This window comes from Apostichopus japonicus, chromosome 2, assembly GCF_037975245.1.
Source record: "Apostichopus japonicus isolate 1M-3 chromosome 2, ASM3797524v1, whole genome shotgun sequence".
Classification (NCBI taxonomy): domain Eukaryota; kingdom Metazoa; phylum Echinodermata; class Holothuroidea; order Aspidochirotida; family Stichopodidae; genus Apostichopus; species Apostichopus japonicus.
In genome coordinates, this window is record NC_092562.1 from 27555140 (window position 1) to 27568459 (window position 13320).

The 13320-nt window shown below is 34.1% G+C and overlaps 1 protein-coding gene across 3 annotated transcripts in view; it reads left to right on the forward strand.

Moving 5' to 3' along the window:
• Positions 1-13320, forward strand: part of LOC139984703 (receptor-type tyrosine-protein phosphatase F-like) — a 61951-nt gene that overhangs the window by 37310 nt on the left and 11321 nt on the right. For all 3 annotated transcript variants that reach the window (XM_071998739.1, XM_071998721.1, XM_071998729.1), the window contains exons 13-25: positions 1108-1431; positions 2631-2712; positions 3751-3812; positions 4679-4857; positions 6265-6352; positions 7801-7877; positions 8806-8842; positions 9309-9406; positions 10192-10317; positions 10849-10997; positions 11888-12023; positions 12452-12580; positions 13013-13103. In XM_071998739.1, the coding sequence (XP_071854840.1) occupies positions 1108-1431; positions 2631-2712; positions 3751-3812; positions 4679-4857; positions 6265-6352; positions 7801-7877; positions 8806-8842; positions 9309-9406; positions 10192-10317; positions 10849-10997; positions 11888-12023; positions 12452-12580; positions 13013-13103 (1578 nt within the window). The remainder of the gene's footprint in view (positions 1-1107; positions 1432-2630; positions 2713-3750; positions 3813-4678; positions 4858-6264; positions 6353-7800; positions 7878-8805; positions 8843-9308; positions 9407-10191; positions 10318-10848; positions 10998-11887; positions 12024-12451; positions 12581-13012; positions 13104-13320) is intronic.

Genomic DNA, 13320 nt, shown 5'->3' on the forward strand with positions numbered 1-13320 from the left:
GGCAAATATTCTTACGCATATTTTTGCGAAAAATCCGAAGCAACTTTTTTTTCCCTGACCTAATGTACTATACGTGCTAAAATATCACCTTTGCAGTAATTAAACTCACCGACTAAAGCATGTCTGATTTCCAGGGACTTTAGTGTGTGGTTTTCCCACGTGTAGTTATGTCAATGGAGAAGCGCCATTGACTTACTGTGTATGATCGTTTAAACAACGTTCCATCGGAAGGTTTCCCTCGCATATGGCAAAACTTGAAGCAAACGTTCGGGATCGTGTTATCTTTTTCAATAAAATATTAAAATAAAACTGCCTATCCACTAAAGGTTATAGGCATCGGCCCGATTGTCACAGAAACTAATCGGTACTCGGTTAAGCTGATTATCATGTCGGTCGTACTCTAATCAAGAAATCTTTACCATAATTTGGGTTTTTGTCACACCGTAACATTGGAAAATAGTGTTGTTATAAACTAATGAAATGTGTATACTGAATTGAAAGTTCTACATTAGCTGGTTATATTTTGAGCAAATTTATTGCTTAAAATTGCCGATAATGCAGTCAACTTTTTTATATAAGATTCTTTCCTATAACATGCAATGAATGAATGGCACACACACTTAAACCGTATACCGATCGGAGAGTTGTATAAATGCATACATTATGTGAACATATGTACTGTACTCTTAACTGTTAATAGAGGGACATATGCAAGTGTCTCTCTATCGTACTAAAAATTGTTTGAAGTACGTAAAGAAGACACAGTTACTATCGCTTTTCAGATATATCTGTCAATGAATTGCATAAAAGATGCGATCCAAGTTCGATGTACTGCTATCAATCCCTCCAGTCTGCGGTGAATTTATCCTTAACGACGCATTTGCATTAAGACTTATATGTGGCTTTATATGGAAAGTCCATCCAAGGTGGTTTTTTTTGACGGTGTCCTGGTACTGTACACTTTAGGGTTATATATATATATATATATACACATACATGCATATTTTGGTTAATTTATCATACAGGTAATATAACTGTGATACCTGATATAATGAACAGGTAAATATTACCAGTGTTTTTTCTGTACCTTGTTTCCTGCATCTTCAGTACTACCAGCTTTGTCCTCAGCACCTGAACTTGGGGCAAGCAGCTGTGATAGAGTGAATATAACATGGAGAAGATGGAAAGAAGGATTGGATGTCGGAACTCCACCAATCTGTGGTTATATCCCTTACCATAAGTTAACTGCTAATTTATCATGGACTGCCAATGAGATGGTACCTCACCAAGGTGAAAATTTGTGGTTTGAATTTGTAAACTTGACTGAAGTTTCCAATTACATGTTTGCAATTGCTGTTGTTCGTGAGGGACTTGAAGGAAAAGGAGACTTGGGTACCAACCTTTTTCATGAAACACCGCCATGCGAGACAGGTGAAGTGGATATGTTAATTGTAGTAATGGCAGTATGATAAGTCATCTGCCCCCCCCCCCCCCAAAAAAAAAGGTAAACTAGGTAGAATTTGTACATGTTATGGGATCAGGGTAGCAAAAAGTGGTCTCAAAGGATAAAGGGGAGGACATGGGCACATACCCCACACATATGTTCATTTTACTTTACCTCACACTTCCATGGGTCTGGTGATGTCAGGATTACCAACATTCCCCCCACCCTACCCCCCCCCTCTTGTTCCTAACATCAATATAAATGATGTATTAAGATGACTAAGTGCCTTTGAAGGTGCGATTCATTTAATAGTTTCCAAGTTTAGCTCAGAGATGACATACCAATTAATCCCTAGCTTTTTCCCACTTTGAAAGAAGGGACAGTATGATAAGTCATCTGCCCCCCCCCCCAAAAAAAAAGAAGGTAAACTAGGTAGAATTTGTACATGTTATGGGATCAGGGTAGCAAAAAGTGGTCTCAAAGGATAAAGGGGAGGACATGGGCACATACCCCACACATATGTTCATTTTACTTTACCTCACACTTCCATGGGTCTGGTGATGTCAGGATTACCAACATTCCCCCCACCCTACCCCCCCTCTTGTTCCTAACATCAATATAAATGATGTATTAAGATGACTAAGTGCCTTTGAAGGTGCGATTCATTTAATAGTTTCCAAGTTTAGCTCAGAGATGACATACCAATTAATCCCTAGCTTTTTCCCACTTTGAAAGAAGGGACATAATTGACAATCTAAAGGAAGTAAAATTAACCCCCTTCACAAACAGCAGCCAGCCTAATTCATTTCTGTCCCAGATATATGTATACAGGTATCATACCACAATTACTTCCTCCATTTTCTGACTGTTAACATTTCAGGCAGATGTACACTTGTCTAATTGTGGTACTGTACCTACATAAGCTTGTGTTCAACACTTGAGCGTAATTGGGCATTGTAACTCACCATTCGCCGCATCCTTCCTTAATTCCTTTAGAAGTCATAGTACAATGTCTTGTTGATATTGATGTGTAGCTAGTAGATTATTGGTGTAACATGCAATTGTACTAGCTTACTCTAATCATCTTCTACCTTGCCTTAAGTTTGAATTTTCTTAATCTTGTACATGGTATTCTTCTTCCTTTATTTCTTGCTCTAAATTGTCTTTCTTCTATTATGATATGCAGGTCCTTCTGCAGGTTTTATTGTTGGATCCACGATTGGAGCATTGCTTTTGATTGTGCTGCTGGTACTACTGGTTATATATCTGTAAGTTTTAAACATAATATTTCATTGTATTGTTTTATGTATAGTAGAAGGGTCATGTTATTTGGAAACTCTACAGACCAGCTATATGCTGCTTATTCACTTCTAACACATTCTTTGATATGGTTTCTTCAATGTTAAACAACATTTTAGTAACTGTTTTCTCATTGTAGGGATCCACCTAATTTGTTCATTTGTCACTAAGGACTCTCTAAGGATTAGGTTTGTTTGATAAGCATGATCATGATATAGACACACAATAGAACTGACATATGAGAATAAATGACAACTGATATATAACATGAGAATGCATGACGTTTAGGATAGCTGTGTTGTACCCTTTTTGTATCTTACCTTGCACCATTCAAATCATTCATTTCCCCATTTAGCTGCCAACTCACTGGTAACTTGTTACATCTAGGTGGTCTTTACTGTCCTACCTTAGAGTAAACGGCCATCCTCTCTTACCAACACGATCGCTCTTAAGTAACACACAAACATTCACAATGCATTATTTCATCATAAGTTTTTCAAAGAGAGAGAAGAAAAAAAGGGTAGCAATATACTTTCTGTTATCAAATTTAAACAGTCTGTGTAGGTGATAGTCTAAAAATGTACAATGTGGGGCCTGGTAAGTTATGTCATTGGATATGGGTAGGGCAACCAAAATGATGGACTACTTTAATTACTGATGATGTTACATATTTCGAAAATACAGGTAAAATTAAGTACGATCATACTTTGTAGTAGCTTAATTGTCCCATGACAGAATATGCACTGTTCTATATCAAATGAGCCACTGAATGGGTTTATCTATTTCCCTTCTATGTTATACAATCAAACACTTACCAAATGGTTTCCTATTCTTTTCTTTTCTCTTTATCATGTTTTTTGTTTGCATTTCTAGAATGGATATACCTACATTGCAAACAGTCACATATCTATATATCAATAGAATTTTGCATATGTGCAGTAACTTGAGAATTGTATGTTAAGGCTAAATCATGCACTCACAAAGTGTTGCTGCTTGGATTATTTTAGGTGGAGGAAGAGCAAGAGTGACAAAGGTATGAATGACTCACAGGCTGCACGGACAAAGTTTGGTATGTTCATTTATACATGAGATCACATTTCTCTCTCTAAAATCTTTTGGAACATTTTTCAGACATTGTTGTCTCTGATAGACTCTGCTATTCTGTTACACGAATTATGTGTCAATATTTTTCTGGATAAACCAATAACCAAACTTCCAGATGGTTTTCTTGGAGACTTAATATAACCTGTATTTGGGAGAATGATCAACAATTGAGTTTTAATTAGAATACTTTATTGATTGCGATGCTGTAACAGTAATCATATTTTGCTCACTCTTTCTTAATTCCCTTCACAGCATGCCTTCTTTCAAAAGAGGGCATGTTCTCAGTTTGGCCTTTCTTGAAATTTCTACATTTGTAAATGTAAATTGCCTTTTTAAAGCAATAGATATTATCATGTTTACAGTACATTGTGCACTGCGGAAACTGGCTTGTCCTTAGCTAGCCTCTAATAAAGGTAGAAAATATAGATTAGATGATTGCAAAACCAATGCAGTTCGTCTTGAGAATTTGAAAATAATTCTTAATGTATACCACTTATCTTTATAATTGCTCTTTGATAATTTACTGCTATTTATACATTGTTTCATACTTATGATATCCAATTGGGAAATTTATTGTTTGAAGGTTTCATTTTGAAGGTTCGGATATAACTGTTGAAGAAAGCAATAATGGTGCATTTATATTGAGAGCGAATTTAAATTTAAATATTTAATTACAGTCAAATCTACTTCCATACATTCACCATTCTCCATATGGCCTCATCGGCATCAATATGATTGTATTTTATGACTTATTAGCAATTTTAAATATTTCAGCTTTTTGAATGAAGACACATGATTACTTGTTGAAATGTATTTTCCAACATTTGACAGGAACTTCATCTTCAGCATTTAAACCAGATGTAGAACCTGTTACAGTCATAACTGAAGCGGATGAAGACGATCTTTACATCAACATTGAAAAACCTGTCCCGATCCTTGTCACCAATCTTGAAACTTATATGAAAAACTGTGAAGAAAGCAAGTCCAACACCTTAGAACAGCAATTTCAGGTCGGTCGCATTTTTAAGTATTATTTTGAGTGGAAAGATAAGCTAGATCCTGGTTTAAAAAGGTTACAACATTTACAAAATATCTGGTATGCTGATAATGTCGAAGAAGTAATGAAATTGATTTACATAAATAAGAGATCCCTTGAAATCATGGGAAAATCCTGTTCATCTGCTGTCCTATATATTTCCAGATACATCAATTTTTATACAATATCAAATACAATCTAAAAGATCATCAGAATGAAGATCAAATTTAGCAAGCCTAAAACATCATCTGCTGAATAGTACTAAATTTTCAAAAGCTCACAAGCTTTCAAAAGTACTTTCCCTGAGGCATTGATACTACAAATGAGTCCCAGTCATTGATGAGTGCAATAGATAGTTCAATATGGCGGTGTGGATAAATACTTTTAGAGCGGCAGTAAACTATTTGTTGAAATTTGTGCACGGTTGACCATTACCTGACTACTTGGGAGTTAACACCAATGACTTTAAAGAGCTATTCTGAGCATATTTTCCAGCAATCTCATGAAATTTTCTTGATGGTGAGGAGGGACAGTGTTTAAATCGACATAGCTGTGACATACAGCCCATCTGATGCACAATTCAACTTATCTTCTTTAAATTACTAATGACTATTTCATTCAGCTTTCAAGAAAGATATAAGTAGCTTGATCAGATCATGTAGATGGCAATGCCACTAAGAATCTACCAAAGTAAACAGAGAGCAACAACACAAAAGAAGTAATTATTAGTTTATTAGACTAGTATGTAGTGACACAATATCTATCAGATATGCTATGTGGCCTCAAGTTCTAAAAACTTACTGCAAAATGTTTAGCATTGCTGAACAGCTTTAAATATTTATTTGCATGGCATTTATGATTGTTTGGTCTAAATCTTTGTTATCTCAAGTGATCGCTAGTGATTTTAGCGTTGGTGCCAATAAATATCATGTTTCTATTTGCTTCACTCGAACAGGATCAAGATATGAAATCTGAGATTTTTTCTTCAATAAACATAGATGGTAAAATTAAAAGATCATTAGGACAACTAGGAATCGAAAGTTTGGAAGTGCTTTGAGTAAAAGTTGTTTTTACAATATGATATTACTTTATCTGGCCTTTGTTTCTTTGTTGTAACTTATAAGGCTTACTCATGTCGTGGTTAATTTTTCGCACATTAATTACAAATCTTGACACAAATAATGCAAATGATGTTCTGTTTTGAAAAAGAATTGCAGCAGTTATATTTTTTTTCTTCAATTATCTATAAATTAGTTTCTCAGTTTTCTGAGCTAAACCTAGCATCCTTCTGAACACTAAGTCAAGGTTTCTATTTTGAAAATAATGTTATATGATTGATGGTTATGTCTTGAAATCTGTCAAACTGCCGACTGCTTTACAGGGCTTTAACAAAGGTAAGCAGTTTGACAGTGAAGTTGGAGAGGAAGACGACAACAGGCAAAAGAACAGATTCAAGAACATGATTGCTTGTAAGTTTAAACTCTTATAGTTGATAGAATGTCTATGGAATTTAATCTATAGGCAAGAGTGGCAATATCTCTTCCACATTGCTTGTGTCATGTAGCAGTAATGTAGTAGTAATGTAGTAGTAATGTAGTAGTTATAAAGTAGTAGTGTGGTAGTAATGTGGTAGTAATGTAGTAGTATTGTAGAAGTAATGTAGAAGTAATGTAGAAGTAATGTAGAAGTATATAGTAGTGATGAAGTAGTAGTGTGCATGGTAGTAATGTAGAAGTAATGTAGTAGTAATGTAGTAGTAATGCAGTAGTAATGTAGAAGTAATGTAGAAGTAATGTAGAAGTAATGTAGAAGTATATAGTAGTGATGAAGTAGTAGTGTGCATGGTAGTAATGTAGAAGTAATGTAGTAGTAATGTAGTAGTAATGCAGTAGTAATGTAGAAGTAATGTAGAAGTAATGTAGAAGTAATGTAGAAGTATATAGTAGTGATGAAGTAGTAGTGTGCATGGTAGTAATGTAGAAGTAATGTAGAAGTAATGTAGTTGTAATGTAGTAGTAATGCAGTAGTAATGTAGAAGTAATGTAGAAGTATAAAGTAGTGATGTGGTAGTAGTGTGGTAGTAATGTAGTAGTAATGCAGTAGTAATGTAGAAGTAATGTAGAAGTATATAGTAGTGATGTGGTAGTAGTGTGGTAGTAATGTAGTAGTAATGTAGAAGTAATGTGTTAGTAATTGTAGAAGTATATAGTAGCAATCTATCAGTAATGTAGTAGTAATGTAGAAGTAGTGTAAGAGTAATGTGGTAGTAGTGTGTTAGTAATGTAGAAGTATATAGTAGTGATGTGGTAGTAGTGTGGTAGTAATGTAGAAGTAATGTGGTAGTAATTGTAGAAGTATATAGTAGTAATCTATTAGTAATGTAGTAGTAATGTAGAAGTAATGTAGCTATATCCTAAACATATCACTTAAAGCATGTGCTTCCATGCCTCTTTTTTGTTTTACCAGTAACTACTTATTTCCTGTTCCCGAGTTTATTCACCCCGCAATATTCATGCTTAACCACAGATGACAACCTGTTGCATCTCATGTGTATATATGAAAGTGGTTATTCATAGCCCTCTGCTACTGTATGTGCCTCGAAATTATCAGTAAAAGAGTCTGTGACAACGAGTTTATGTCATAGAGTGGTTACCCTCCCCTCCCCTCTTCTCAGGAAGTTGTAATGACCTAAATACTGTAGTTTTTTTTGGGTATGAAGAAGGACTACCATTCCAGACTTCAGAGAGTCAGCCCTTCAAAGAAAAACCACAACCAAAACCTTAAATACTTCTGCTGTTGTAGAAATTTAGTAGTAGCCACCTATTTTGATGATACTAATGTTACATGAGATATTTTTTACTATTGGTTGTACTTGTGGAGTGTGATCATAATGTATTGTTTTTCATCAATAAATCAGATGACCACTCGAGAGTAATTTTGGAGAAGCTGGAAGGAGACCCTCATTCAGACTATTACAATGCAAACTATATTAAGGTAGGTAGATTTTAAGAAATATTCATGAAAGCTTAAGGCATGTAGGCTACAAGGAGAACCTCATTCAGACTATTACAATGCAAAATACATAGAGGTAAGTAGGTTTTAAGAAATATTCATTAAAGCTTAAGGCATGTAGGCTACAAGGAGAACCTCATTCAGACTATTACAATGCAAACTACATTTTAGGTAAGTAGATTTTAAGAAATATTCATGAAAGCCTGGCATGTAGGCTACAAGGAGAACCTCATTCAGACTATTACAATGCAAACTACATTGAGGTAAGTATATTTTAAGATATTATTCATTAAAGCTGAAGGCATGTAGGCTACAAGGATGTGGTGAGATGAAAGTTTGCTGTATCTTTACATAAATTTACATCATATTACCCTAAGATATGTTGCTTTAACCCTATCATTCTCTGTTGATGTTTATTATATTTTCTCCATTGTGAACTTTGCAGGGACAGTGTGGTTTGAGACAGTGTGACAATTGTTTTTGCGAATTGTCCTTGATAGGGACACTGGTATCAGACATAGTGGACACTAATGTCAGACATAGTGTCCCTTTCAGCATTAGTGTCCATTCCACTGTAGACCTCTCTCCACTGATCTTAATTCTTACACACAGTAATTATGTAGACTGGAGCAGAGTCCAATAGGTCCAACAGAGCAGAGTAATCATTTGGAGAATGATAACTTAGTTATAATATATGGTGGTATTTATTCTCTTCTTATTGTAAATGCTTAATTGACTTAGTGTTTCTTGAAGCCAACAAAAAATCTGCTTTGGTGAACTGTTAAAACTGTTTCTTTTAATGAGTTTATATCACTTCTATAAGCAATCAACTCACAAGGCTTAATTCCAAGGCTAACAGTAAATAAAAAGATACATTTCTACTTTTCTTTACATTATTTATTTTTCATAGAATGCTGAAGAGTTTAACGCATTCATAGCTTGCCAAGGTATATTCTTTATTTTTATTATTTTCATGTGTATATAAATCCTAGTTACATGTTTGTCCATAGGACTGTTCCAGTGCTGTATTACCTGAAATTATTAACATGCAAGCTTGCAATCTACAAACATGACACTAGAATTAGTGTGAGTTTAAGGTTTTGTAGACTACCACTTACAACATCTACACTAACAATAGCAAATGCTAATCTGTTTTAATAGCATCAAATGTTTAGATGATAAGGTTCTGTCATAACATTCAATGCCAAATTTTATGTGTCACACTTATCCCCAGCAACATTATGAATTACATGCATGTTGAATTTTAAACAATGCAAAGCATTCAATTGGGGTTCATAAGTCATCAAGCATATAATTGTAGGCTATTGAAAATATTATTTATTATTTAAAAACAATCTCTTGTATCCAAATGTATCGATTGGGATAGTGAATATCTTGATTCTGTTTTGACAGGACCAAATACTGCATCCATTGACGACTTCTGGAGAATGGTGATACAGGAGAAAGTGTTAAATATAGTCATGCTGACAAACCTGATTGAGAAAGGAAAGGTAATAAATGGGTCTAATATATTTCACTTGTTCGATCCTTAAAACAAAGCAAGAACATCATGAGTTGTTAACAGTATTAGGCTGACCAAACACTATTTTTCTGAAGGTGCAATCTCCCACCTTCCATCAAAGCAAAGATGACAGTGCTGTTTTCATTACCTATTTTTCTGCAACTCTCTGTAAATGTTCCCTTATCCTCCAAATTTGCACCAATCTCTGAGTGTGCCCACTAATATATGAACTTCTGTTTACCATATGAAAATTTGGGTGTTTTCTCTAAAAATATTGATGTTCAAAAGATCTTTAAGTTTTAATGACATTTAGATTCCAAGGACAATATGGACTTTGAAAATTATTTTCAACAGTTAAATAACAGGTCTGACTGGAAGTACTTGAAATGATTATGTATAGGACTCTCAAACAACCCTTACACAGCAGCTCCGAGGCAACTACAATCACCTTCTTTGGTTCACTACTTTAGTGCTTAAAATTTGTGGTCATTTACGGTAGCTTAAGATTCAAGTTTTTTTCTGCTACTTCAAGCATTGCCAATATTTGCATTAAAAAAGTCCATGGTTTGAATTACAAGATAGTCCGGGTTGAAGACTCAATGACTGCTTGCATCACTGAATGGGAATATCTTTTATGACCCAGGTGTTCCTAACTTTAGAGCATCATTAATTCATCCGGTTCCTCTGCCAATCACAACCCCCCCCCCCCTCCTTTCATTTTGTTCTAATATTTCAAGAAATTCTACAAATAGGACATCATGAATTCTCTTCCAGGAACGTTGCAAGCAGTATTGGCCAAAAGCTGTAGGTGACACAAAGAAGTTTGCCACTTGTGAAGTGAAATGGGAGTCGACAGAAAATTTTGCAGATTATGAAATTAGATCATTGACTGTCACATTTGTAAGTGAATTGAGTGATACCAAATTTATATTAAACTACGTGTTAAACGTAATGTTTACAGTGTCCATATGTATCTTTTTAGCAACATCAATGTTGTGAAGGTAATTTATTTTGGAAGTAATCTGCAATACATTTGTTAAGACCAAATGAACATGTTGTTTATAATGTGATATTCTTGCGTATAGATTCTCTCTCGTGAACACAAGTCTTTTTTTTTCCATCCTTTCAGTTTCAGTTTAATTTCTATTTCACTTCAAAAGTAATTGTACAATTTGAAAATTCCTGTAATATATATCACAGATGATTGCAATTGCTAGGATCTTCTGTCTGAGGTGGGACTGTTTAATTTGTTTATATTTACTTTTAATCAGAGCATATAGTAATATCAGATAAAACAACGCTTGAAAAGTTATAAAGAGATATCACTAAGTGAACTCTGTGCTTGCAAAGGTGTATTTCACACGTCTTAATAATGTCTGCAGTGTTTATCTTTCCATCATAATATTCAAATGGAATGTTTTATATTCATAGGGTAATGAACAACGGAAAGTCAGAAACTGGCACTACCGAACCTGGCCAGACATGGATGTACCACAGCAGGCCACTCCATTGATTGGATTTGCTAAGAAAGTGAAACTACAACAGTCTGCTTCAACTGGTCCCCTAGTTGTTCACTGCAGGTGATTATTTCTTGTTGGAATCATCCGCATTCAACTCCAATTCACTGCTTATATATAAATCACAGATCAAATACAACAGTGAATAACTTTCTCTGGGTACCAATTCCAACTTCAGAAATAGAGCATCAAAATTGATTTCCAGTATCCAATCGTTTAACTATATCCAAATATTTCAAACTCATGCAAGAGTTTTTGAGCTCAAATTCATTCACAAGGTTGGTTTTAGAGCAAACTTTTACTTAGGGAAGCATATTCAGCGGTAACACAAAGAAGAGATCCGGTATTATCAGTGTTAGTGTGAGAGAATAGTAGTTAGTTGAATTATTTGCTCAATATAACCAAAATGTCTTTGTTGTGAAGCATTCTGCTTGAATACTAAAGCATTCTGATTGAATATGAACATTTAACATTCTCAGTAAAGAATGAACAATTATGCAGTTTACATGATCTATAAAAATACAGACAAAAAGCTGTGGAATAGGTTCCCCTCCCCATCCACACCCTTCAAAATCTTTTGTCATATGTATAGTTTTTCACATGTGAGTGCTACTTTGTTACGAGTGGAGGGAAACTTATCAATTTATGACATCGTCTTCATCATATAACTGCTACCACTGAATTTTCTCCTTCTTTTATAAGCTCCTTTTCCTATTTTACTATTTGTGGGAGAGACCATGAGATAAAACTATCATGATCTGGACCCACTGTACTTGTGGAGTTTGATCATAAATATTTAGAAGATGTATACCATTTTAGTAATTTGGGAGAGAGGGGGATTCTATTCTATGTGAAAAAAAATTGATGCTGTTACTTTCGTATCTGTGCATCAGCATGGCGGTTTTTGGCAGGGTAGGTGATATCCAAATTCATTTTTTATATTATTATTTTAGTGCTGGTGTGGGGAGGACAGGTACATTCATTGCTCTGAGTACTCTGATGGACACCATCCACAACAAGGACAGAATTGATATCTACGGATTTGTGGAGAAAATGAGAGAAAACAGAATTATGATGGTTCAAACTGCTGTGAGTTCTATATTCATTTCAATTCAGTCTTGTGGTTAGTTCAGTTGACATTCTGTGTTGTTGCGTTGAAAAGTCACTGGTTCTGATTATTCCGATAAACTCTGATAATGATTGGTTCAATTTATACTGAGGACATATTTCTAACTCAGCATTCCTTGTTTTGATTGGATGAGTTTTCTGCGTTTGTATCTCACAAGCTTATTGATCTATGAAAAAGGTTATGTATCGAGAAAAACACACATGTAATTTTCTGATCCTTTGTTAATTGAATTTTTTATTATCAAATAAATAATTTCCAGTATTTGTGACAATAATAGCCTCACATTTCTTAACAAACTGCTATAAATCAGTAAACTGTGATCTCATAAATACTACTAGTTAAATGTGTATCTAAACATATACTCCCTTCATTATTATTTTGCAAACAGTTGCAGTTTAAGTTTTTGCACACCTGTCTGCTGGAAGTTTACTTGACCGGTGAGACAGAGATAACACTAGGGAACATATCTTCCTTTGATGCGGATGAAAAATTACAACAGCTGGACAAGGAATTCAAGGTAAGTTAAAAAAGTATAGATATAAGAAAATCAGTTGTAAAAATAAGAAAAAAATGTTCTGAAGCAAAACATCAGTCAACATGACTAAAAAATCACAGAATTTACTCGAACTGAGAAAGTGTGAGCATTTTTTTTTTCAAAAGTGTTATCAGCATAGTTCAGAAAGGAAGTCTAACGTTATATTTCTTACAGAGACAAATGGTTAATCTAAAAACTAAAAGGATGATAAAATAAACTAGTAAAAAGAAATTGTCATAATTTACCTGCACTAAACTATTTACACAAGTTCCTATGTTTGTGAGCAAATTATAAGGTGTGTGCTAAAAGATGTTATGCCAATTTGCTACACTTCTGAAAATCTATGCATGGACTTCATTTGAAGGTAATTATGACAAATGATAAAACTAAAAAATAGTTTCTTTATATCTACAGCTTTTGTCTAAGTTGGATAAAATGTCAAAGACAGCTCACAAAGCCACAAAGGAACAGGCACAGAAATGCCGATTCCCGACAATGATTCCAGGTAAGAAACCAATTTAAATATTTGAACTGTAGAAATTAAATGTGCTGATTGTGATTTCTCTTCTTTTATATTTCTTTCATTCTTGTGCGGCAGTGAGGGTATTTATATATATATATATATATATATATATATATATATATATATATATATATATATATATATATATATATGTAATTGTATATATATATATAATATATATACAATCGTTATGAGTTGG